This window comes from Bolinopsis microptera, chromosome 6 (genome assembly GCF_026151205.1).
Source record: "Bolinopsis microptera isolate Bmic1 chromosome 6, MBARI_Bmic_1.0, whole genome shotgun sequence".
NCBI lineage: Eukaryota > Metazoa > Ctenophora > Tentaculata > Lobata > Bolinopsidae > Bolinopsis > Bolinopsis microptera.
In genome coordinates, this window is record NC_087077.1 from 19,985,850 (window position 1) to 20,013,744 (window position 27,895).

A 27,895-nucleotide genomic window follows, 5' to 3' on the forward strand; every position below is an offset into this window, starting at 1 on the left:
TTTCTGAAATGAACCTCCTGATCCATGTGGTGGGGCAGGAGGGTCAAGCACTGTTTCTGAAATGAACCTCCTGATCCATGCGGTGGGGCAGGAGGGTCAAGCAATGTTCTTTTCAGGTTGACCCTCCTGCGCCATTATAGTATGTCCTCAAACCGAGTTAAACAGTGGTCCATGTATGACAAAAATAAACCATGCAATTAAGGGGACATACACCAAAACCATTTATGGTTGAACCCATCAAATCACTATATCTGCAGCTTGTAACCAAATTCTCGAATTGGGTCGGAACTCATCTCCTCTAACTCTCCTGTAACTCTCCTCTAACTCTCCTCTAACTAACAACTGTTAATTATCGCAGATGTCTTGAGACAAACCACACGACACCCGCCACGGGTTCAGCAATGTTGTACTGGTTAAATGGAGTGCCATCACTATCTGAACTGATACCAAGAGTAAAATACCACAAATAGTGCAGCTGAGCCCGTAGGAGGAGACGTGGATGACGAAGCCCCCGCAGAGAGGACCAAGGAAGGAGCCTAGGAAGAAAGAGGAGGAGTAGATACCGCCCATGTGACAGCTGGCGACGTTCTCTGAGAGTCCCGTCCGGTGTTTGTAGTGAGCTATCATGAGGGGCAGGGCTGCTACATGGGGGGAGGGGGTATTTGTTTAGTTTTGGAGGGGGGTATTAGATTTAGTTGGGGGGAGGGGTTATTAGATTTAGTTTGCAGGGCTGCTACCTGGGGGAGGGGGGTTTTAGTTTAGTTGGGGGGGGGGGGGGTATTAGTTCTTTACTTTAGTTTGCATGATTTGTACTTTTATAGTGGGTAGGCATCAAATCCTGATGTAAGTCGAACCTTTCTTTTTGAACCTATGAATCCAGATAGAAAAGTAGAAGCAGTATAGAAAAGAGAAGCAACAGTCATCATCCACCCACTGTTGGTTTTTGAAGTTTCCCACTCGTGTAGCATGTAATTACTAAAGAATGATATCGCTATACAATACAGAACCCATCACAAACAAGCTTAGTATCTGAAAATAAGGAGACGTTGTCTTCTTTGATTTAAGAACTTTAGATTTGTCAAGCTTGAAGGAAAATCGGATAAAAATATTGTCAATTCTGCGACGGTTATTTTAAGAAAACCGATTGTAAGATCAAATATCATTTCATTTACCAAAATTGGCCAGTATAAAACGTCTTTAGAATCAGGGGTTACATCAGGAACATCACTTTCGTTGCCGTTTAACCAGAACGTGCAGAAATACGCTGCTACACAGGACACTACCACTTATACCCCTGAAAATATTTCTTTGAATAATACTCTGATGAAAACACAACCATATTTTACATGTTTTCACTTTTCAGCCTGTTTTCTCAGATGTCAGAGGTTCTGATCTCATCCGAAATTAAACTATGTAGGCAGGTATAATTGAAGGAAGATTAAAGATGTAATTGTAACATGGTAACTTGCTACAAGTTACCATGTTATCAGTAAGTCAATAGATATTTACATGTTAAATACTAGTAAATATCTATTGACTTACTGATTACTTACTGGTTACTGGTTACTTACTGGTTACTTACTGGTTACTGGTTACTTACTGGTTACTTACTGGTTACTTACTGGTTACTTACTGGTTACTTACTGGTTAATTACTGGTTACTTACTGGTTACTTCCTGGTTACTTACTGGTTACTTACTGGTTAATTACTGGTTACTTACTGGTTACTTACTGGTTACTGGTTACTTACTCGTGATATTAAGAGTAGCCCAGAATCCAAAGTTCTCATAAAAGAAGCCGCTCATCTCAAACCCCGCCATCATACAGAAACTAAAAGACAGCTCGTAAGCTGACGTAACCAGGGCTACGTTGTCAGGGAAACTCTGTGACATCATGTCCAGAAAACGAACATCTGAAATGGAAAAACGAACATCTGAAATGGGAAAACGAACATCTTGAATGGGAAAAATAAAAAATAAAAGAAGGAGAAATGGTAAAAACTCTCTATATTTCCCTGCGGAGCTGTCCCTCTCCAATACTAGTACAAAAAAATTATTTAAAGATATTAAGACAATGAAACAGCGAGCTTTCAAAGGATTTTCTACGTTTTTAGTTCTTTTAGTTTTAGGTTATAGGTACAATGGGTGTCCTTAGTGACTGATTAAAACTCTTCCATAAATATAATCAAAATTTCGTTGAAGGCACTTAATTTTCATTCTTTTTGTCCACCCACCTGTCAGTCACTTTCTTCATATGCTCAATTTGTATCTCAAAACCATTACATGGTATAACCGTATCAACATACCGCGAAACTGGTGAGTGCTTTATCACGATCTGTTATTATTTATTAAATCAAAGTTCTAAACAAAGGATAGTTTAAAAAACAACGCCCAAGTCTAATCTTTCCCTAAAACAAAAACTAAAAAAAACTTCATTGCAAATTCCGCCAATATCTCTTGTCATAACTCAAATTACGGAGATAATGCAGGCCAAAGATATTATTCAAATAAAGATTTCTTTTACATAAATCATGCACAATCAGCGAGAATAGATTGCTTTGGGGTCTTCCTCTTCTCCCTGGTAAGTCCAGTGTATTGATGGCAAAAATGAGGGAAGAAAACGCTGGTCCGTCAATAGGACCCCGCAAAACATGTCCTAACATTCTCCACCGACTACGGGCCACTTTTTCTGACAATGGTTCAGCATTGCAGCGTTTATACAAGTTTTTGTTGGAGATGACTCCTGGGTACTTTATATTCAAAATAGTGCGAAGATGTCTGCGGTGAACAACATCTAGTTTTTCAAGGAATATTTTGGGGACGGCCCAACAGGATGAGTTGTACATAAGAACCGATACGACACCCTCTGTCGCACGATATCACGATCTATCAAAGCTAAATTTGGCGGTAATCGTACTGTAGTGCGACACGTACTCTAGTGCGACACGTACTCTAGTGCGAAGTCCGACAAAAACACCCTCTGTCGCACTAGGGTACGTGTCGCACTACGATCCAGGTAGCGTACTCTACTGCGACAAAATATCCTGACTTATTTCCAAGTTCAGGTCACATCCTATCCTTCTTATGGACCATTAAGTGATTCGTCGGGTCGGTTCACGTCACTTATTTCGAAGTGATCTTGCGAATACGATTCTTCGGTTTACATTACGTGTTTCGAAGTGATCCACTGATCACAATTCCTTCGGGTCAGTTCAAGCCACGTATGCAGTGTGTGATCCACCGGGTAACTCGTAAACAGCATATGATCCTCATTCCTATCACACGCATCGTATGAAGGTATATCTCCGATTTGGATAACAAGTTCATATGCCTGGGCCATATATAACTATAAGGTCACGATGATTCTACCAAAGCATCGAACAACATCAACATGTCTTCTTCAATCACCTTCATTCCTGGACGCGTTTCCGGGACTAACGATATAATTTTATTTCGTAAATCGTTACTTGACTGCAGAGTGCAGATCATTATTATTTTTAGACTTCACAGAATTTATAGTCACTCTGACAGTTAGGTATAAATACTGGAAGATGTAAAACAATAGTTGTACGTGTGACTAGCACTGATCACATGTTAACCTCGTTATAGAAAATGAGATTAGAGTTAGACATTATCACATTTTTGTTCCTTCTACAGATTATTATTAAGTTATCAGTATTAGTGTTTACTCAACTTTGTTAGATCATCATTTCCAGAAAAATTGTGTTGCTTTAGTCGTACTGTGTATACTTTAAATTCTCCGACGGTTTTTTTGTTTTTAATTTAGCGTTTGTCATTATGAATTCGGAATCTTCAGCTTCTAAAACTTAAAGTTTTTATAATGTAGTAGTAGTACGTGCTAAACCACTCTACAATCGACCTTCGAGTTTTTCTAAAAGGGCCCCGACAGTTAAACCAACTTAAATATATATATATATATATATATACTATTTCAAACATTCTAAAAGACTGTAGGTCTTATAACATGACAAATTTCAACCGGCTGTCAAAAAACATACTTAACCATAACAAGCCGTTTATATCTATTGTGTTTAACAACATTGATGGGAACGCATCTAACTTTGACAGCTTTATTACTGATATGAGTCAATAAGATGAGAAATTTGCAGTTATTGCGCTAGCTGAAACAAACATTGATGAGGAAAATAAGGATCTATACAAAATTGATGGTTACAGCAGTGAGTACAACTCCAAAACTGATGGGAAAAGAAAGGTAGTGGCCTTGGTGTATATATTGACAACAAGTACCAATACAGCCGAATCGAAAAGTTATGTAAATGCTCTAACAATCTTGAAACACTTTTTGTTGAGATCACTAACACAGAGGTTCCACAGATTGCTGGTGTTGTTTACAGGCCCCCTAGTGGTGATATTCTAGATGCACTTGCTGAGCTTGATGTGTTGATGAAATTCCTACCGTCTAATAATGTAGCCTTGACAGGTGACTTCAATGTTGATCTTTTGGCCCAGGGACGAAACATAGCCGAATTTGAACAAACTATCTACAGTAACAATTTAATCCCTTTGATATCGATTGCCACCCATGCCAAGCCGGGTTGCAACGAAAGCTTAATTGATAATATTTTAGTGAACTCTACTGAGCGTGTCTTAGGATCTGGAATTCTTGAATCCAAGATTTCCCATCATAACCCCATCTTCTGTTTCATATCGTGTAATACTAAAGAGAGTCCAACTGATACCAAACTTAAATCTAAGTATGATTACTGTGAGTCTAATATAGAAAGCTTCCTTAATGATATCGGAAGGGATATCTACCAATCGAACTTTTCGTATGATGAAGAAGGTTTTAAAAATTTGTCGAAACTGTCCATGAAAAAATCGAACTGAATTTCAAAGTGGACTCTACTGCTGGTTTTCAATCAAAACGCAATAGATTGATGAATCCATGGATCACTTCTGCGTTAATTAAATCTGTGTTTACTAAAGGCTTTCACTTCGTGTACCAAAATCAACCCATTAGGTGAGGAAACTTTATATCTTAAGTATAAGGAGTATCGTTCTATCCTAAACAAAGCTATAAAATCTGCGAAAAAAGCCCACTATGGGAAAAAATTTGAACTTGCTAAAGGAAATATTAAAAAAACCTGGGAATTGATTAACGAACTCAGGGGTAAATCTAAAAAAGATATAAAAGCATCATTCTTAATTGATGGTAGAATTGTAACTGAACGCCGTGAGATTGCCAACGGATTTAACATCTACTTCTCGTCTATTGCTCGTACTCTTAATTCAAAAGTTCAATCTTCTGTACCATCTCGTACGGTAACTGATGGCAATTTCAATAAAACGAAGTTTAAACAATACCTCAAGGGCAGAGAAAGAATAGTGAACTCTTTTTTTCTCAGCCCCTGTGACGAGGAAGAGATAAGTAAAATTATTGGTAGCCTTGAAAATGGGAAGGCAAGTGATATCTCTGTTAAAGTCTTAAAAAAGAGTGTAAATTATCTGTCTGGTCATATCTCTAGATTCTTTAATTGGTTCTTGGACAATGGGGTCTTTCCAAACAAGCTTAAAACGGCTCTATTACACCAATTTATAAAAAAGGAGACTCACGATGCCTTGATAACTATCGACCTGTTTCTACATTACCGATATTTGGAAAAATACTTGAGAAAATAATTTATAATAGGTTATATAATTACCTCAGTGCTATGAACGTGATTTATGATCGACAATTTGGTTTTAGAAAACAAAACTCAACATCTCATGCCGTAAACTATTCTGTCAATAAAATACTTAATGAGATTGAACAGAAAAATCATGTAATTGGAATATTTATTGATCTAAGTAAAGCATTTGACACAATTGAGCACGATAAACTCCTGCATAAACTTGAACACTATGGAGTAAGAGGTATTGCACTAAAAACTCTTGCTAGCTATCTAACAAACCGTAGCCAAGTAACTTCTTTTCAAACTGAAAAATCGGATAAGTGTTCAGTTGAGTATGGTGTACCCCAGGGGTCAGTGTTAGGACCTCTACTATTTCTGATTTATATAAATGATATTGTGAGCTCCTCAAGCTTGGCTGAATTCGTCCTGTTTGCTGATGATACAAATATTTTTGTGATAGGTAGTTCAGCACAGGAAACATGGCTAACCTTTTAAACTATAATTTAAAACCTAAACCTAAACTAAAACTCAACTGGGCTCTCCTATGTCACCAAACTAAACCAATAAGTAATTTTATATTATTATATTTTTCTATATTTGTATAACAAGTATATTGACGTAGTGGATGGTTGAGGGGGTTTCAAGCACAGGTCACTCTCAAATCCTAAAGATAAGCAATGGCCTTCGGCACTTGAAACCTCTTCAAACCTCCCCTGATTTATTTATTATTGATATTGTTTGATTGTGCCGTAAAAATAAATATTTGTTTTATTAAATATTTGTTTTATTATAATACTTAGATGTACGAGTTTGGGATCGAGTGTCGAGGGTACCCCTTTGTAATGTGATCTCTGAAGGCAGGCCTATCTCCTTCGCAATACGAGCTCAGAAGCGGGAGCTCTGCTTTTAGAGGTACGTATCGAGAATGACTCTGACCGAAATGACTCTGACCGATATGCGATACTGGGCCGCGCACAGGGGTGTAAGAAGCGAAGGGGGCAGGTTCGGGCCATCGCCCAATCCACCCCATTAAATTTGGGCAAGGGGCCAAAAAGGGCCAACTTTTCAACTTCAAACTTAGGTTTCTAAAATTTTTAGAAAATTTTCAAAGTATTTCTGGAAAATACGTTTTGTTCATGTCACAGGGACAGGGACAGGGACAGGGACAGGGACAGGGACAGGGACAGGGACATGGACAGGGACAGGGACAGGGACAGGGACAGGGACAGGGACATGGACAGGGACAGGGACAGGGACAGGGACAGGGACAGGGACAGGGACAGGGACAGGGACAGGGACAGGGACAGGGACAGGGACAGGGACAGGGACAGGGACAGGGACAGGGACAGGGACAGGGACAGGGACAGGGACAGGGACAGGGACAGGGACAGGGACAGGGACAGGGATTTAAGCTGATTGGTCACCCAATTAAGCTGATTAACTGCGTGGGAACTAGATTCAATTGGGTGCAGTTGTAGGTCACCCGAAACGAAAGGGCCAGATGAGGCAAAACAGTTGGCCCAATTTCGCCCCTCAGCTGCACATAGTATAACTGCACTGGCACTGCAAATAACTTAGCTGTTACAGATGGTAAAACTAATACACACTTATCAAAGAAATATCTTTAAAAGTATCAAAAATTTATCATTTTCTGGGCAAAGGAGCCAATGAGGCAAAAACGTTGGCCCCTTTTTGCCAACCTGCCCAAGGTAAAACATTTTGTTGTCACTAAGCTTTTTTATTGCGTAAAATCATGCTATGTTTAAAACGAACTGATGTTAATTGTTTCATCATTTCAATTTAGCAGGCTGGATATTGGTAATGACAATCATCACACTCTTTGTGGCAAATTCTACCTGGGAAAGTGCAGCAACCGATCTGACATCTAAATTGTGGGATAGAGGGGTAAAGAAAGGTTCTATACTGTGGATAGATGCTCATGAGGATCTAAATTCTTTCGTGTGTCACCTCACAGCATATTGGGATGATAGGTTCGAGACGACTGAGGAGCAAACCCGTATAAAGTACAAACTGATAAACGGGTCATTCTCATGGGAAACCTTCTACAACCAAGCAGATCAGTTTGTCTCTATGTTGGAGCCAAGAGATGTCATTTCCATCACAGCCTCCTGCAGCATGAACTACAGCATTCTATTTGTACCAACAGTAGCAAAGGCCGTTTTATTTGTCTTCTACTACGACAACTTCTACTACCTCAACAATTTTCAGTTTACAAATTGGTGCGATAACAAATCCGCGATGACAACTCCTGCAGTGAGAAATGAAATACCAGCCGAATGGGGCGACATGGGAGCGTATGGCGGCAAGCTGCAATTAGATTTGGAAACCTTCGGCCTGCCGAAAGCGAAAACCCCTGCATTAGATTCATTTAGGGAAAAGCAAATCATAAAGCACTGCGAGGTAAGAGAAAGAAACTGGGAAGAAGCCGCAGAAAAAATTATCGGTGAGCTAAAAGACAAAGGGGCTAAGGCAGGACAAATAATTGCGATAGACGCGCATAATAATGGAGCTACTGGACAAGCGATCTTCTCTGCATGGTGGAACGAGTCTCTTGATAATCTCGGAGACTTAAACGGATATATGATGAAGGAGGGAATAAATAATTTGAACTCTTGGGAAGCACAGGCAATCGAAGCAAGAGAAAATATTACAAATAAGAGTGCTGGAAATACTATAAAAGTCTTCTCATTCACCTCTTGTTATAACGATATCTTGGGCTTGCCTTATGGAGTGACATATACTTTCTACGCAGAAGATAAGGTAGTAAAAGATGGGTTCATCCTGGATGAAGTGAACATCAAAACGGAGAAACCAGTGAGACGCATGAAAATACCACCAAAAACACGCATTAACACAAGTGATGTAAATGTAGAGCATAGGGAAACATTGAGTGAAACATTGGAAAAGACATCTACTTTCACGAGTACCTACGAGCGTACATCTGGCTGGAAGTTGACTGCAGGGGCTAAGATCCCGCTTCCTGACATTCCAGTGACCATATCTGCAACCGCTGAGAGAAACCAAACTGAAAAATGGGAAGAAAAGAAAGAAATTGTTACCAAAGAGAGCATTGGTTTTGTAACTGAAGAACAATTTATCGTTCCGCCAAAATCGATCTTAGTTGTAAGATTTATTGAGGAAATAAGCGAATTTTCTGCCCCCTACACAATGACGATGGTATCAGGGAGGGTCTCCAGCGGAATCTGGAAAACTAAGAAAACAACTGTACACACATGTAGTAAATCCTTCCCGTTGGGTACACCAGGTCAGTAAGATATATTAGTATTATTTTTCAAACGTTACATTTTTTATGGAGTGATAAATCATAAAAGGTTTTTAAAAATTAAAAACGTTACAAAAATACAAACGTAGGATTAGATTCATAAAACTTTACATCTTATTCTTAGGTGTTAAAATATATTGAAAATAATTAAATACTAGTCTGTATCATCAATGAAACAAGAAATTTTCAATGAAACAAGAAATTTAATTTTAGCACATTTTTACAGAATAAAAAGATGTAAAACAATTCATAAAATATAATGCCCATTTGGTGTATGACTTTTTGTCTTGACTGCTAGTTTGGTTTAAGAAGGACAGGTAACTAACGGGGCAAGGAATGCAATAAACTTTTATATTATTATTATTATTAACAAACACTTCTTCAGGTGACGAGATCGAAAGAGAACTTAAAAACACTGACATCTACTAGCCGGACTTCGCATGCTACGTGACGCATATAATGGCGGTTGGGCGCTACTGCAAGCGCGAGAGGGGTCTGGTTAGATCTGTAGAGAGCCTTGATTTATTTTGTGGATCTCTTGCAGTGACTCCAGATATTACCTTTGAACACGTAACGGACTTTGAAACAAAATCTCCTCAAATCTAACAAAAACTTAATAATATGAACGCGAACAATTAGCATGAATAATAAATCTTTATCTAGATTTTAATTTTTACTGTAACAATTGCAAATTGGTTTTCTATAAATCTGGGAGTGCATTTTTATAAGTTAGATTTTAATTTTGCAAATTCAAAATTAGTTTTCTATAAATCTGGGAGTGCATTTTTATAAGTTAGATTTTAATTTTTACTGTAACAGTTGCAAATTAGTTTCCTATAAATCTGGGAGTGCATTTTTATAAGTTAGATTTTAATTTTTACTGTAACAATTGCAAATTAGTTTTCTATAAATCTGGATGTGCATTTTTGAAAGTTAGATTTTAATTTTTACTGTAACAGTTGCAAATTAGTTTCCTATAAATATGGGTGTGCATTTTTGAAAGTTAGATTTTAATTTTTACTATAACAATTGCAAATTAGTTTTCTATAAATCTGGGTGTGCATTTTTGAAAGTTAGATTTTAATTTTTACTGTAACAGTTGCAAATTAGTTTCCTATAAATCTGGGAGTGCATTTTTATAAGTTAGAAATAGGAAATAATTTCATGGCAAAAATGCAAAGATATTGCAAATATTAGATGACTAGTGTAACCCGTGCCTACAGTACAGCAATAATAACGTATAAAATAAACTCGAATAAATTATTCGTCTGTAAAATCTGACGGAAGACCAAACACGGTACTGCACACTCTACAAGTATGACTAATAGTAATATAACTTATATTACTACTGATAATTCTAACTGATCATATGTGAATGATTTAACTTCTGCGACACCGGTAATACTAATCGTTGTTTTTATTTCTCTTAATACGAAAGTGTAAAATATTTTGAAAATTGAAAATCAAAAACAATTTCAACGAAATGGAATTTTTTGATATAATATAACCCATAACCAGTCAATTAAAATTAGCTTTCCCATATATGTGACATATCCCGCAAGGCGAAATTTATTGGGATATCACAAAATACGACTGATATATTGATATTCAGAATACCGGGTAGTAGCAGCTGTACTCAGGAATTAAACAGGAATTAAACTTTAAACAGGAATTAAACTTTAAACAGGAATTAAACTTTGAACAGGAATTAAACATGAATTGACCAAGGAGAACACGTACGAACTCGCCTTGGTAATACACCAATTCATAAAGACGATCAGAACTCTAAAAATCGAAAGAATGCTATGATTTGATTTGAAACTTTTACAAAATAGCAAATATACAAATGTACAGCAAGTCGAACAAACATATAAAATGGGCCGAAATGTATAAATGCTATAAAGCGTGGGTCAGTGAAACAAGTACAGAGGACAACTTTCAAAACAGGAGTTTTATGGCCGCCCAAAGTCTCAATAACATCACCTCCACCTAGTAATAAAATTATGAAATATGAAAAGTGTGAAACAATCAAATAATAAAATATTCAAAATATATAGTTGTCTCTTAAATACAGATAACGTCTGAAAATTCTTAAAATAATCATCACTCCTTCATATACTGATCAGTGTCCGAGAGTGTAACTCATGATGACTTCTTATCACGGCTACATACCTTCCCGTACCGGATGTAGTGGTCGAGATGAGTCTGTTCCGCCCTCTTCTTCTTCAGGTCAGTGACCAGATGCTTCCTTGTTGCTCGTTCTTCGCTGGATCTGTCTGGACATATCCATACATCTTTGTGCGTCTCCCTCAGTCTCCCTGTTTTCATCAGAATCTGATGAACCGCTGTTGAGCTTGGGACGGTGATCTTGACTGGTCGGATAGCCGTACTACCTGGCCTCTTCCAACCGACTCTAGTCGCTTCGAAGTGAGGTTTCTCCCCGATCTCCTCCAAAACTGCGGTAACTAGCGCTGGAAGCTGTTCTTCCTCCTCTTCTTTCAGCCCAAACACGATCAGGTTCTTGCTCCTGTCCTCCTCTGCAGCCACACTCTTCATCACCTTCTTCAGGATTTTACTGTTGCAGACCGTACCACTTGCACTGTTCTGTTGAACAGCTGCACTATAGTTCTGAATCCCTGACTCCACCGTTGTTTGGACTGTCTCCTCAACAGACGTCTTAAGCAACTGTAGTTGTTCGTCCTTCTGCATCAGCAGCTGGCCCTGCAGTCTGATCACCTTTTCTTTGTCTGCTAGTGCTTCCGTCTTGAAGCACTCGATGATCTCCTTCAAGAGATACATCTGACTACTCTGCCGACGAACAAGGTCCACTGCATCCACAATCCATCTAGACAGAGTCTGTTTATCCTTAGTCTTGATCTTTTCACGACTTTCGTAGTCAATTTCACGGTAGTCCATATGCAGGTATTTTTCTAACTGATCGGACCAGCGTGCAACACAGCCTTCCACATCTTCCTGTTGATCATAGTTGAACTCCTTAATCAACTCCTGGGATCGGGTCAAAGTTGGGTCATCCCCCATAGTGTACTTGTATAGTAATGTACAAGTACACACGCAAAGGTAAACTACGCGGTAACAGCAAACTGAACTTATTGCAAATTTACAAAAGATTAGAGAGCTCGATATTTGCAACACAAGCTACACTGATTACACATTAAAATAAAAATCTTAAAAATCTTAAAAATTTTATAAAAATAAAATCTTAAAAATTAGCCGCGTTACAAATACAATTTCACGAAAAAAAATCGAATATAATAATTTAAACACGAGTAAAAAAGTCATGGTGATAAGACTAAGTTAATGACGATGAGTAGTACTCAGTACTATTACTGGGCGGGGCTCAGCCTGTCATTCTGCCGCATCTGCATCTTTATTATGTTTAATCTTTATGAACATTATACTTATGCCTGAAAGTGCAGGGGTTCCCGCCAGGTTATTGCTTCAGCCACCAGTAGTTAATCTTAAAATGAGAACAATTAGTGGGTTAACAAAGGATAGTACAAGTCACGTTTGAGCTGTTCTGGGAGCAAGACTTCCGGCGAAAATTAGAGAAATTGACATTTTGATTTACCAAACCGTTCCAATTTTTCCTATTTTTAAATATAAGCTGACTAAAAGTTCACCATTTTGACGGAGTCTATGTCCAGATTGAGGTCAGAAGTAATGGAATTGGAATTAAATAAATAGGATAAGTGTCCTTAATCATAGCAAAAATTTGTTATCAGGACAGTATGCTTTATCATAATGATAAATGAAGACGGAACAGTGAATACTGTGAACAGTAAACGCTGTAAAGTTTTGTGGAAATTAGAGCTTATATCTTAACCGCAAACTATCAAAGATGAGCTAAGGCCCTCGAACACTTTCACGGATAAAGAATGGCGAATGAAAGATAAGGTAACCGTTGAGGATCGATCTAGCCCAAAGCGCAGTACAGGACGTAACCTCGTCACATGCAATGAGAACACGCACGTCTTACACGCGCGCACGCGTTCTCCATGGCAACAGACCAGGGTGCCATAAGAAGCTTCCCTCACACGTTAAACCTCAGTTCTTTATTCGTTTCTAATACATTCGCTTATAGTCCGTCTGCCCTATCGTTTCGTTTGGAAAATTCAGGAAAATACAAAGTTAAAAGATTATCTACAGTTGTCTGACATTAAAGTTACTATGGGTCAGACTTACAGTACACAAGCATTTAGTGATATTGTAAGTAAAATTTAAAGCGTTTACAGCTTTTCTATTTCATTGTTTTTTGACATCAACCTTCATTATTAGTTTTTTTTGGGCCGTGGTGCTTGGAGTAATTTTTTTGTTTAAAAACCACAAAGACATTTATGCTGTTAATCGATTTGTTAAGGCCGGTTTTTCTGATTAATTTGTATGAAGAGCTAGGTATTAGTAAAATTTTCTACATCATACATACTACGTTGCGTCCTGCAATTATGTATTCATCCAATTTCTCCTCACTTGCCATAACTTTACTTTTTGGTTGTTCCTGTCGGTTTTAGTCTCATGTAGGATAATGCAACGTAGAAGTAAATGTTTAACTTATTAACAATCTTACAGGATTCATATCTGACAAGCAAGAAAAAGGTTGAAAATCAGAAACTTGTCAGAAAGACTCAATCAGTAACACCGCTTCAAAATCGAACAGAAATTCAGCAAATTCAGGAATCTTGCTCCACGGTTTGTTTGTTGTTTAAAATCGAGGCTATCCGCTAATTTTAATGAATGTTATATTTCAAATAAATCTGCAATTAATAATCATTAAAAAGATCACGCTGACTAATACTAACAAATTCTTAGCAGCAAGCCACGTTTCTGGCAGAGGACCAGAAAACATTGAACCCAGCAATCCCTACTCTTGCAAAAGAAGAGGAATCAAACAAGCTGCTTGAAGATGAGATGACAAAGAGCCGTCTACTGGGGGAAAAAGTTGAAAACCTCGAACAAGAAATGTGGAACAAAGATGCTGAAAACGCTAGTCTCAAGTCACAAATATGTAAATTGAATGAGATGGTTGCCGAAGAACAGCAGAAGACCTACCAAGAACAGGTCAACCTCTACCATGAGCAGGTGAAGACCTACAATGAATGGGAAGAGAAACAAAAGGAAATAGAAAAGAATAAAATTCTCCAAGAGAAACTTTCAAAAGTAGAGGAAGAATTGTTGAACACTAAAACTCGGACTACAGTTGAAAATGATACGGACCTAATGGATTCGAGCGATTCTGAGGTAGGACCTTGTGAAAATGAAATGTGAAAGATAGACCGGTTTTATTTTACCGTCTAAGAAATCATAACATGATATGTAATCAGTTTTGGATTCAAATTGTGGGGGGTCATTAGTCGTGATGTGCATAGGAACAATTTGTTTGTTAACATATAAATTAGGTCAAATACTTTAATTTCCAGTTATTTTCATGGTTTTAATAAGATTATAAGTTCTATTTTAAAGTTCTAATGATAGTTAATTAATTAATGGGTTTTCAGGCCACTCTTGTTAATTGTGATGTAAGTTACGTACCCGAACAAAGGATATGCCACAAAGCCGATGACCAATCTCATATGACCTCTTCTATAAGCGAACCAACCGAACAATTTGATTTTGAGCACGGAATCATTAAAGGAAATTTGCAGCCGATTCCGATTGTTCCTAATCCAGATGATTCTGGGATTGACTCTGAGACTATTATCAAAGTAAACATTTTAGTTCAAAACTTCATTCCATTTTCAATACAATTATCATATTCATATTATATTTTGTTCATCATGTTTCTGTATACGCCAAATGAGGCGGCCACTGCATAATATTCAAGTCAAAACTTTCATATGAATGTAATCATGAACAAAGTTGTAGGTTTATAACCTACCAAGACGTGCGCCGAGTTGGACTCGTCGGTACGGTCTTGAAACAAATATTTTACGAGTATCACCCGTTAAGAAAAAAGTCACCAAGGTTGCTATTTGTCAAATTGGAAACATTATTTCTTTTCAAAATATAGACGATCATCAAAATTTTGAGATTTTATTCATACTTAAAAATGCAGTCAACAAAATAGCTTGAATGTTTTTTGAATATGTAGCGGTTGGAAAGAATTTTATAATCTGGGACTTGGTTTAAATTTTCGACCGAATCTTACCTGGGGACCCCAGGCTATTATATTTAATTTCATAATCATAGAATAGAGATTTGGCGGAATGACAGACTGAGCACCGTCCAGTTTACTATGGGCCGCGCTCATCCTGTCATTCCGCCGAATCTCTATGTTTATGAACATGATAGCCTGAGGTCCCCAGGTAACGTCCAGTATAAAGACCGAATCACGATCCTTTGGTATAATGGGTTACAGGATACCAAACCGGATCAAACCGGTCACCTAGGCGCATAGTTACGCATAGTAACAACTTTAGGGGATCTAACGTGCTCCTTAATAAAACTTTTCGTTTTTGAATGAATGTCTAATTTTGTCCAGAATTATATGAAACATCGCGCGGCGCGCGTTAGTTGGCAATGCACAATGGCAGCTTTCTTTGCTTGTAATTGTATGAAATACAATTCAAATGTATTTCGTTACATAAAAACCAAAATTTTAATATACTTTCACACTAATAGTTTTTGATCAAATATTTTGTAGCAATAAAACTAATTTTAATGGGCAAAAGTTTTGTTGATAAAAACAAAAAATTATGGCCGTAATTGCAATTAAATTATAAATGTTTCGTAAGTATTATAAAAAATTGAAAATTAGTATGCGCACTAATATAAATATAATGACTTTGCAATATGTATCTAAATTTTATAAAACTTCAAAATTATAATTAAAAATGAGGCTTTTATTTTTAATCATTAATCAAAACAAAAATTCCGAGATTAATATGCAGCAACTTTATCGAACGAATTTAAAAACAAATCTGAAATCTAACTCCAAGGCACAATACAAGGACAAACCAACATAAAATTTAATGTACAGGGTGGGCCAAAAGTCAGTACCCATACGTTGGCCTTAATAGCTCCGCCGTGTTTTATATTTGAGAGCTGTTGCTTTGCAGATGGCATACTGTACTTACTGTAGTTTAAATGTTTAATATTGATTTCCTTCACTAGAACCAGTGTAATCCAGTCAAACCTGAACCTGAACCTGAATTTATTAATACTGATGACGTAGAACGCGAAGTTGACATGATGATTTCCTTATGCAATGCAGAAGAAGAGGTTGAACAGTTAAAATACTATCTTCGACTTTCACAAGAGGAAATTTACATCGCCAGAGCTCAGGAACATGACATGTACGAGAAACTGCAGGAAGTTGAGCAGGATAGATTTCGTTTGGTTCAGCGAGTTAATGGTTTATTCAGTAAGTCCCTTCCTCGATTAACAGTTTTATTGCTGTTTTCATTTGAAGTGCAGTTTCAAATTTTAAATATTATTTTAAATATTATCGAAAACTTATCACATGGAAAACCAAAAAATAAATAGTATATTCGGTCAGCTAATTATTTTACAAAATGTACACAAGGTTGGTGAAATTTATTTGTTTATTGTTGCTCAGTTTTGTTACCTAGCCGCGTTACTTCAGAAACCAACCAAGCATACGAAAAAGATATTACAGTGCTGCGTGATTTGAATAAGAAATTTAAAGACGGCCTTCTCGAGATGCAGTCTGAACTTAGTGAAACCGAGGATCACAACGCAAAAGTGTTCCAGAACATAACCACCGAAAATGAAAACCTGAAAGAACGACTTCTCGACTACAAAGATATGGTTCAGAACCTAACCGTTGAAAAGATAAAGCTGTCCGGGGACAATAAAGGACTCAACAACAAACTCGTCGCTTTTGAGACCTACTGTGTCAACTACCAAAATATGGTTCAGAATCTAACCATGGCAAAGGAAAAACTGTCAGCGGAAACTGAAAACCTCAACAAACAACTTGTTGAGGAACGGTCTGGTTTTTGTGCCATGGAATTGGAGGTTGGCTACAAAGATATGGTTGAGAACCTAACCGTTGAAAATATAAAGCTTTCCGGGGACAATACTGAACTTAAAAACAATTTCGCCTCTTTAGAGTCTTACTGTGCCGGCTATAAATACGTGGTGAAGAATCTAACCATGGACAAGGAGGAACTGTCCGCGGACAATGACAGCCTCAACAAACAACTCACCGAAGCACGGGCCGGATTTTGTCTTATGCAGGAGGAGTACAAATTCTTGATCGATGACATGACCACGGAGAATCAGTATCTCATCGAGGAGAATCAGGAGCTAACTTCGGAAAAAGAGAAACTGCACAAAAGGCTTAAAAAATGTCAAGGGTAATGTTGTAACCTACGTAGTACGTAGTGAAATGTAAACCTCAACCTGCCCTAAACTAGCTCGCTGAAAAAAGAGAAGTGCCACAACACAAACCCCACAATTGTGAAAGTCTGCTTCACACGCACCTCTCAAACACCAACTGTATGCAGATGAAGATAGAAGAAATGTAAACCGAAGAGAAGATAAACGACCCCTGATATTGACGCCAAGAAGAAGACCTGTAAAACACGGCAAGAAGAATATTATTTAAAGTTTGATACTCGATATAGAGTTTAGTTATAAAGTGTTAGTTGATGATGTTAAGTTGCTCAGATGAAAAGGCACAATATTGTCGTCCATCTTAGTAGCTTGATATGATCACATTATTTGGATATATGAGTCTAAGGGACTTTTCACTCATGACATACTACATTAACTTTCTGAGCACATTATGTGCATAATTTCCTACCATTCTGGTGGGAGTAACTATTATCTCTGAGTAAAATGAGCGAACAATTTCTTCTGAATCATTAATATGAAGAATACGACTTGATCGTGATATTAAGTGACTTTAAAGAATACAAGTTACTTAATGAAGGTAACTTGATAATAAAATCAAGTGGCTTTCGATCAGTAATACTAGTTATTTATTAAAAGTGACTTAGATTGTACGTAACAGCTGATAAAGGTGATTTAGATTGGGATGTTAAGTGACTTTGAGGAATAATAATCTCTTGATATAAGGGACTTTGATTGTGATGTTAAGTGACATTGAGAAATTACAGTCTCTTGATATAAGGACCTTTGATTGGGATATTAAGTGACTTTGAGGAATAATAGTCTCTTTATATAAGGGACCTTTGATTGGGATGTTAAGTGACATGACTTTGAGGAACAATATTCTCTTAATATAAGGGACTTTGATTGGGATATTAAGTGACTTTGAGGAATAATAGTTTCTTGATATAAGGGACTTTGATTGGGATGTTAAGTGACTTTGAGGAATAATAGTCTCTTGATATAAGGACCTTTGATTGGGATATTAAGTGACTTTGAGGAACAATATTCTCTTGATATAAGGACCTTTGATTGGGATATTAAGAGACGTTAAGAAATAATAGTCTCTTGATATAAGGGACTTTGATTGGGATATTAAGTGACGTTGAGGAATAATAGTCTCTTGATATAAGGGATTTTGATTGGGATATTAAGTGACGTTGAGGAATAATAGTCTCTTGATATAAGGAACTTTGATTGGGATGTTAAGTGACGTTGAGGAATAATAGTCTCTTGATATAAGGGACTTTGATTGGGATGTTAAGTGACTTTGAGGAATACTAGTCTCTTGATATAAGGGATTTTGATTGGGATGTTAAGTGACATTGAGGAATAATAGTCTCTTGATATAAGGTCAAGGGATTTTGATTGGGATGTTAAGTGACGTTGAGGAATAATATTCTCTTGATATAAAGTACTTTGATTGGGATATTAAGTGACGTTGAGGAATAATAGTCTCTTGATATAAGGACCTTTGATTGTGATGTTAAGTGACTTTGAGAAATAATAGTCTCTTTATATAAGGGAATTTGATTGGGATATGAAGTGACTTTGAGGAATAATAGTCTCTTGATATAAGGAACTTTAATTGGGATGTTAAGTGACATTGAGGAATAATAGTCTCTTGATATAAGGGACTTTGATTGGGATGTTAAGTGACATTGAGGAATAATAGTCTCTTGATATAAGGGATATTAATTGGAATGTTAAGTGACATTGAGGAATAATATTCTCTTGATATAAGGACCTTTGATTGGGATGTTAAGTGACTTTGAGAAATAATAGTCTCTTTATATAAGGGAATTTGATTGGGATATGAAGTGACTTTGAGGAATAATAGTCTCTTGATATAAGGAACTTTAATTGGGATGTTAAGTGACATTGAGGAATAATAGTCTCTTGATATAAGGGACTTTGATTGGGATGTTGAGTGACTTTGAGGAATTACAGTCTCTTTATATAAGGACCTTTGATTGGAATATTAAGAGACGTTGAGGAATAATAGTCTCTTGATATAAGGTCAAGGGACTTTGATTGGGATGTTAAGTGACTTTGAGGAATAACAGTCTCTTGATATATGGGACTTTGATTGGGATATTAAGAGACGTTAAGGAATAATAGTCTCTTGATATAAGGGACTTTGATTGGGATGTTATGTGACTTCGAGGAACAATATTCTCTTGATATAAGGGACTTTGATTGGGATATTAAGTGACTTTGAGGAATAATAGTCTCTTGATATATGAGACTTTTATTGAGATATTAAGGGACTTTGAGGAATAACAGTCTCTTGATATATGGGACTTTGATTGGGATATTAAGAGACGTTAAGGAATAATAGTCTCTTGATATAAGGGACTTTGATTGGGATGTTAAGTGACTTTGAGGAATAATAGTCTCTTGATATAAGGGACTTTGATTGGGATGTTATGTGACATTGAGGAATAATAGTCTCTTGATATAAGGGACTTTGATTGGGATGTTGAGTGACTTTGAGGAATTACAGTCTCTTTATATAAGGACCTTTGATTGGAATATTAAGAGACGTTGAGGAATAATAGTCTCTGATATAAGGAACTTTGATTGGAATATTAAGAGACGTTGAGGAATAATAGTCTCTTGATATAAGGTCAAGGGACTTTGATTGGGATGTTAAGTGACTTTGAGGAATGATAGTCTCTGATATAAGGGACTTTGATTGGGATATTAAGTGACTTTGAGGAATAATAGTCTCTTGATATAAGGAACTTTGATTGGGATGTTAAGAGACTTTGAGGAATAATAGTCTCTTGATATAAGGGACTTTGATTGGGATGTTATGTGACTTCGAGAAATTATAGTCTCTTGATATGTAAGGGACTTTGATTGGGATGTTAAGTGACTCTGAGGAATAATAGTCTCTTGATATAAGGGACTTTGATTGGGATATTAAGTGACTTTGAGAAATTATAGTCTCTTGATATAAGGGATTTTGATTGGGATGTTATGTGACTTCGAGAAATTATAGTCTCTTGATATATGAGACTTTTATTGAGATATTAAGGGACTTTGAGGAATGACAGTTTCTTGATAGAAGTGATTTTGATTGTAATGTTTCGTGACTTAGAGGAATATTATTTGTGATATTAGATGAAAATATATTGGATGTTATACTTATTCTTTGACGATGTGATATCAGATGAATTGATATGATATTTATTAATAATTATGGTTGATCTATGATTTATGAGGTAGGGGGACACATTTTCTCAATTCATAAAAACTCCAATGACTAATACAGTTAACCAAAACTTAACTCTTTGCTCTGAGAATTATTCTCTCAGAGGCGAAGGGAATGAAGTATAGGGACTGTAAACATTTCAAAATTTATTTGGATTGTGTAACTCTCTCAAACCTGAAAATGTGCCCCCCCCCCCCTCTCCCCCTACGAGTAAGACTTATTGTAATTCATATTAGTAACTCTTGCTGATAACAAAATTTGAAATATTATACTTCTGCGACACTGGTAATCATTGTAATTATTTGTCTCGCGAAAGTGAAAATCGTGTGGAATTGACAGACGTTTCCTATTGCCAGTCTGAAATAATTTGCCTGTCAATATGAGGTCCCATGGAAAAAATAGTACTATTAGTTGGTTTAACGAGTAATATCATGCTCAATAGTCAATAAAACCTACAAGTCAATTAACAAATTTGTCCAATTTGAAAATATTTTAAATTTCAGAATCACGACGTGTAATAATATATACAAAGTGGTTGATTTTATCGTGAATTTAAACCTTAAGCATGATTTGAAAGAGTCTACTTATTGACGCATATTTTAGATTGTACTTAATTTAATTATATTAACCATGTTCCAGTTGGGACTGTTTGGCCCAAAAGTGTTGCAATAAAAACTGTTTAAATATAATAAAATTGTTAATCGTAGCCTCGTTTAAAGACTGATCAGCAATCACAACATAAGTGTCTTTTATCTTGAAATCAAATTCAGAAAACGAAATATAAAATTTTAGAAAGTAATCTATACACTATAGTAACCTATCCTGTCCTACAAACTATAATTTAGTCCTGCCCAATATAAGAAGTTGGACATTATCCTCGCTGTTCATGATTATTTGTTTACAAAAAGCGACGCTGTTTCCAGAAACTGGGGTATTGTTTATTTGGAGGATTTCGTCCTCGCACTCTATTTCTCCACTAAGCTGAGTTGTATCACGTGGTGACCCCCACGGTCGTTTCACTATAGCGTCTTCGACGCTACAGGGGGAGCCGCGCACTTCGTGCGCGGCGGGTCATACAACGTATGACAAGAGCTGAGCGGGTGAATTTAACACTGACACGGATATTTCCTTGAGAATTTTTCTTTAATTTTAATCGAATAGATTTGGAGTCGTTTTTCTGAAGAGAGCACTTAAATGTGTTAGCTTGTAATGTGTTAGCTTGTACGAATGTACGGGACCGCGTTTCGTTTGAGACATGGAAACAATGCTCTTTGTTAACTTGGCCAGAGTTGGCCTCAAGTTGTCCGGAATCTCGGAGAAGTTGGCTAATTTGTAGCCTCTATTTGCAACAATCTCGATGGATTGACATCGTCAATCAACCCTTAAGCGAAGTTCGGCTGTCTACTCGTTGAACCCCTCCGTGATACTGATAATAATATTATAACGGGTGATACTCGTTCACGTTGCTCGTAAAATATTTGTTTCAAGACCGTAGACGAGTCCAACTCGGCGCGCGTCTTGGTATTGGTAAGACTAAGTTATAAACATACAACCTTCAAATAAAATCAGAATGAAATTTTTTTAAATTGGCCGAGGAATAAGAATTTCAGTGCCCAAAATTTGGACCCCCAATTGATGTAAAAATCGCGAATTAAATATTGTAGGTTTACAACCTACCAGGACGCGCGCCGAGTTGGACTCGTCGACGGTCCTGATAATTGGAAATAATATTTTACGAGTATCACCCGTTAAATTAAATAGGTAATAATCATTTTAGTCTCTTGACTCAAGAGACTAGTAACATTTTAAAATATGTCAAGACTCAAGACTTGACATATTTTTAAATGTTACTAAATGACACCACTTTAGGGTTAGACGGGTTCCTGTTAGTACACCCGACTACCATGAGCCTTATACGCTATACTATAGATCTATAAAACAGAGTACGAGTTACTGGGGCGCAATGAAAGCCCCTCGTTTCTCCGCAAAGTCTCTCTCGTTGTGCTAACTTTAAATTAGCTTTACAACATCATATTCCACATCATTGTTCACATTCTCATTTCAGACACATTGGGGGGGGGGGGGGTCCAACTACATTTTTGTACACTAATTTAGCGTACATTTGGCAAAGATCTGATGGCCATGTACATTAATGGTCATAAAAAATGTACAAAAAATCGGAAATCCCTGGAAACGGAACAGGAAAAACCATATTTTGAACATTTTTGTACATGTACATTTGGCAAAAATCTGGTGGCCAAACAGGAAAAAACATATTTTGTACATTTTTGTACATGTACATTTGGCAAAAATCTGGTGGCCATGTACAAAAATGTAGTTGGACCCCCCCCCCCCCCCCCCACATTGTGCAGTGTATACAAGATAAATTGACTAAAGTGACTCGATTTCAATCTGGTACTCGGTTCCTGAGGTCCTACTCCAAGTCAGTAGTCGTGTGTGATTATATCAAATGTGTTATGTGGTCAGTATACAGCTAAGCGCACGCTACAATATGCGATCCAGCTTGACTAGTTATTCATTTCATAATTCACCCTCTTTCGTTTTATTTTCAATTAAATAATAATGTAGCATTAAAATTCACTGTATTTGAGTTACCAATGTCCTACTTACCCCAATTGAGTAGCAACAAAACTCTGTACAACGTAGTGCACACTCAACTACACCCTGCTACTAGCGCTAAAGGACAAAATAAAACAACATTTTAAACCAAGTCTATGAAAATACAATATGTATACACTTCAATATAACAACACGTTGTACCTGTTGCAGAAATGATAAGTTGCACTTTACAGCTATTAACCGCTGAATCAAACTTTTTAATCACAACGAGTGGAATCTGGTGAATGGTAAAGTGAGGAGTAAAGTAAAGTAACCTAAAGTGAGGAGTTAATAGTACACGAGGTCCCGGGGAGGAATTAAGGCGGATTAAGCAAACCTGGATTGTGGCCGATAACATGCGATACAATAAGAGGAAACAGTATCCTTACATATTATATGTGTATAATTTAGTACTAGTACTACATGTACAGTTACATATTATGTGTATAATTTAGTACTAGTACTACATGTGCTGCAATTGAAGAAGGTATTGAGTGCACTGATAAACGCAAAGCGTCATAATCTATGAAGCTTTGCCAGTGACTAACTCGAGCCAAACCTGTGTGAACACCGGCCAGACTGTTAATAATTATATTTCTAATGAAGTGCTTACGCTCGGGCGATAATATTATAATACGCTGATATTAGCCGTAAATTTGTTGATATATAGAACCGATGATTTGGTTAGTCCCAAGTGTAAGAAAATGTAATATATTATTATTATATACTATATATAATATATATTATTTAAAACTCTCCAAACCTGTGTGAACCCAAAAATACTGAAAATGCATCCTAAGTAAAGAGGAAATCATCGAAAGTTCAACTTGCTTTAGATTAAGAGAATTGTTTACACGAGCCTCTGTTATAATCCTACTTGGAAAGCCTGTAAATTTGAAAAATAGTACATAAATTCCACGTCTCAAACCTTTTCTGCTTTCTTTAAAGTAGTTTCAACAGGTTCAATAGGTAGGTAGTTGAGTAACGGGAACATAATTACATAACATGGATCACAAAGTCCAATAGGTCAAAATTTCCTAGGATTTGAGTAACAAAAATCCTACTTGTACGACTTACTGGCGATTTCGGAGGTTGCCAGATGTGATTTAGGAGAAACGCACTCAATCTCTGGAAAATAAATTAAATCAGGCTCAATGATTCAGTCAGTTATGTCCAGCATACTATATATCATACAATAACAAAGAAGAAGGTAACATAAAACCACCATTAGGAACTAAAGAGAGTCGACAGGTTTACATGTACATATAAACGAGGGATGCAGTCAGACACTATCTGACGTACCCACTAGCAAGGTCAAACTACAGAAGCTTCTAGAAGTAGCTCAATATCCCCGTTGTGGAGGGGGTCGGCTGCGGACTGGTTGAGCGGATATTGTGGATGTGTTGGTCAGGCCTCGTCTCCGGGATATCGCTCTCCGCTCCTCCTGAGCAAGGTGATGTAAAGGTAATGTAAAGGTAATGTATAGGTAATGTGTAGGTAATGTAAAGGTAATGTAAAGGTAATGTTAAGGTAATGTAAAGGTAATGTAAAGGTAATGTTAAGGTAATGTATAGGTAATGTATAGGTAATGTAAAGGTAATGTAAAGGTAATGTAAAGGTAATGTATAGGTAATGTTAAGGTAATGTAAAGGTGATGTTATGGTGATGTAAAGGTAATGTATAGGTAATGTAAAGGTAATGTAAAGGTAATGTAAAGGTAATGTTATGGTGATGTAAAGGTAATGTATAGGTAATGTATAGGTAATGTAAAGGTAATGTAAAGGTAATGTAAAGGTAATGTAAAGGTAATGTAAAGGTAATGTTAAGGTAATATAAAGGTAATGTTAAGGTAATGTAAAGGTAATGTAAAGGTAATGTAAAGGTAATGTATAGGTAATGTAAAGGTGATGTAAAGGTAATGTAAAGGTAATGTAAAGGTAATGTAAAGGTAATGTTAAGGTAATGTAAAGGTAATGTATAGGTAATGTAAAGGTAATGTAAAGGTAATGTAAAGGTAATGTAAAGGTAATGTTATGGGAGAACAAAACGTGGTCTCTATGAACAAACTACTCTTTAGTCTTTGTTCCTATGAACAAACTACTCTTTAGTCTTTGTTCCAAATTTAAATTATTTTACCTCGATGTCTTTAGTAGTTTCCTTAGTTCATGGGGCGGCAGGAACTACCAGTTATTTCCCAAGTATAGTTTGGAATCCAAGAAGTGGGATATTCACCCCAATGCTAGGGGTATGGGTGTGTTAGCAAGACACTATATCTTTCTCATTCACTCAACATGGTTTAATCCGTTGGGTTACTGAGATTGGTATTTAAGTATGATTCATATTTGTTAGATAAATTATTTAGATGATGTATTAAAAAGTGAATTTTGAGTGATAGATACACCTGGGTAAAACACAACCGTGACATTGCTACACATGGGAATAAATGACCAGCAACACCGCATATGCACTGGAAAGTTTAATTCTGTTGTTCGAAAAGTTTGTGGTAAAAGAAAAGTCTGCTACGTGTCTGTGTTGTCCCAGTTATGTTCACCCATTGGATTATTTGTCAGTTCACTAATTTTATATCTGTATATTTTGTTATTTATTATTGTTATTTCGTTGGATCTATCAACACGTGTGGACAGTGGATTAAAGAATATTAGTCATATTGGTAGACCTGGTAATCTTCCCAGCCTTTATAGTAGTATTAACCTGTATTTCCTAATAATTATTCAGACAGCATTTATTCTGAGATATTTTGATAAAGGATCTTATTATTTAAAGTGTCGTAAATCATCTGCTCTGAGAAGATCATTCCAATTCTTTCTGAGATGGATTGGTGTTCTTACTGCTCTGGTTATCTACACTTTCTCCCTGAACCTAATATTGCTTATTATATGTAACACGTCACTTTTAAATCCAGGACCTGGGAAAAAGCCTATATCTGTTTTTTATAACAATGTACAAGGTCTAATTAACACTCGTGACCTTGCGTCAGTTAACCCACCACTTAACATGACGAAAGTACATGAACTGCATGGTTTTTTGTATACAAAAAAACCTGATATTGTTATTTTAAATGAGACTTGGCTGAAAAAGTCAATATTGGATAGTGAGATTCTACCTTCTGGTTATAAAATCTTTAGGCTGGACAGGTCCCTCAAAACTCATCCATGGGATCCTGAACGACCTAAGAGGTTTAGAAAAAACGGGGGTGGAGTCTTAATAGCTCATAGATTTGATCTAGATGTTACTAGTACTAGGATAGCTGTAGTGAAAGCTCAAGCTGAGTTATTGTCTGTTGTCTTAAAGCTTCCGACTGGTAGAAAGTTGTGTATTTCGACTTTTTATAGAGTGGGGACTTTAAGCGACGACAATTACGTGGAATTTTCTAATTATTTTAGAACTCTTGCATTAAAAAAGAAGATTGACAAGCATGTTTTAATAGGAGATATGAATTTGAACTGTGTTTCTTGGCCTGCTGGTGAGACATCCTGTGAACTGCAAAATGGCTTCCTGGATTTCCTTACTGGTGACCTAGGACACACTCAACTAATTAATGAACCTACACATGAAGCAGGGAATGTGCTTGATTTACTGTTCACAAATGTCCCTAATATTATTACCAATTTAAAAATACTGGATCATAATGAGGCGTGCTTATCTGACCACTTTGGTATCAACTTTGGGATAAACTTCAATGTCAGCCGCAGAAAGTCTCCTAAACGCAAAGTATATAACTATACCAAAGCCAATTGGGACGGCTTGAACTTTGCTCTGAGGCGGGTCAATTGGGATAATGTGGCTGGGTCTCATGATCCACACATTTCCTGGCCTCTTTTCAAAGATGTTCTGATTAAACTCTGCAATGAATATATCCCAAAGAAAAATGTTAAGTGTGAGTTTCAGCCGCCTTGGTATGACTCTGATTGTGATAGGGTTCTGAGAGATAAAGAGAAATGGAGAGAAAAGGCTAATGAATCTGGCAATGAGTCTGATCTTGAAAAGTTCCGTCAGTACCGCAAAGATTTTAAACGCATAATGAACGAAAAGATGAGACTCAGTGTCGAAGATGATTCTGATTCTGCCCTTATTTCCAAAAAGTTTTGGACACACGTGAAATCAAAGTCTAAGTCGACTAGGATACCTGAAACGGTCCGATACGGTGATCGTTTTAGGAACACACCAGTTGAACAGGCTAGCTTATTCAATGAATACTTCTATCAACAATTCTCCTCAAGTAGCTCATATGACATTGACATCGACATGAGCTCCAGTAACAATTTTATGGATTTGAGATTTCACGTGTTGGATGTTTTGTTAATTTTGAAAGGGGTTAAACCGGGTAAAGCCGCAGGTCCAGATGGTATCCATGGCACTGTGTTAAAAAATTGTGCGAGCACTCTTGCAAAGCCTCTAACCATGATTTTCAACAGCTCTTTTGTGACTGGATGTGTGCCGGAGGAATGGAAGCTTGCTTCTGTTGTCCCGGTACACAAGAAGGGTGAAAAAGGATCTGTTGAAAATTACAGACCCATCTCACTGACATGCTTAGTTATGAAAGTTTTTGAACGTTGTATTTCGAAAGAGTTGCTCGCAGCTTGTGAAGGGTTAATCGACTGTAGACAACACGGTTTTGTGAATGGGAAGTCTTGCACTACCCAGATGGTCCCATTCACAGACAACCTTGCACTGGCCCTGAACAATAAGTCAAGATCCGACATTG

General features: G+C 36.8%; 4 protein-coding genes across 6 annotated transcripts in view; 2 read left to right on the forward strand and 2 right to left on the reverse strand.

Moving 5' to 3' along the window:
- LOC134817621 (inactive rhomboid protein 1-like) overlaps positions 1 to 27,895 on the reverse strand; it is a 149,411-nt gene that overhangs the window by 119,120 nt on the left and 2,396 nt on the right. The gene's annotated exons all lie outside the window — the stretch shown is intronic.
- Positions 7,888 to 10,365, forward strand: LOC134816680 (uncharacterized). Its single transcript, XM_063825633.1, has 2 exons — positions 7,888 to 8,939; positions 9,343 to 10,365. Exons 1-2 carry the CDS (start codon positions 7,913 to 7,915, stop codon positions 9,384 to 9,386), a joined length of 1,071 nt encoding a protein of 356 aa, XP_063681703.1. The 5' UTR covers positions 7,888 to 7,912; the 3' UTR covers positions 9,387 to 10,365.
- Positions 13,049 to 17,297, forward strand: LOC134817493 (uncharacterized). Its single transcript, XM_063826634.1, has 6 exons — positions 13,049 to 13,184; positions 13,545 to 13,664; positions 13,785 to 14,213; positions 14,471 to 14,677; positions 16,086 to 16,335; positions 16,558 to 17,297. The coding sequence occupies exons 1-6, from the start codon at positions 13,146 to 13,148 to the stop codon at positions 17,295 to 17,297; spliced, it is 1,785 nt and encodes a 594-aa protein (XP_063682704.1). The 5' UTR covers positions 13,049 to 13,145.
- LOC134817623 (BUB3-interacting and GLEBS motif-containing protein ZNF207-like) overlaps positions 23,271 to 27,895 on the reverse strand; it is a 79,756-nt gene continuing 75,131 nt past the window's right edge. Inside the window, exons 9-10 of one of the 3 annotated variants that reach the window (XM_063826860.1) lie at positions 24,472 to 24,613; positions 23,271 to 24,297 (exon numbers count right to left, since the gene is read on the reverse strand). In XM_063826860.1, the coding sequence (XP_063682930.1) occupies positions 24,512 to 24,613 (102 nt within the window). In that variant the 3' untranslated portion in view covers positions 23,271 to 24,297; positions 24,472 to 24,511. Of the gene's footprint in view, positions 24,614 to 27,895 lie in introns of all 3 variants that reach the window. The other 2 variants (XM_063826859.1, XM_063826861.1) reach the window with 2 other exon arrangements.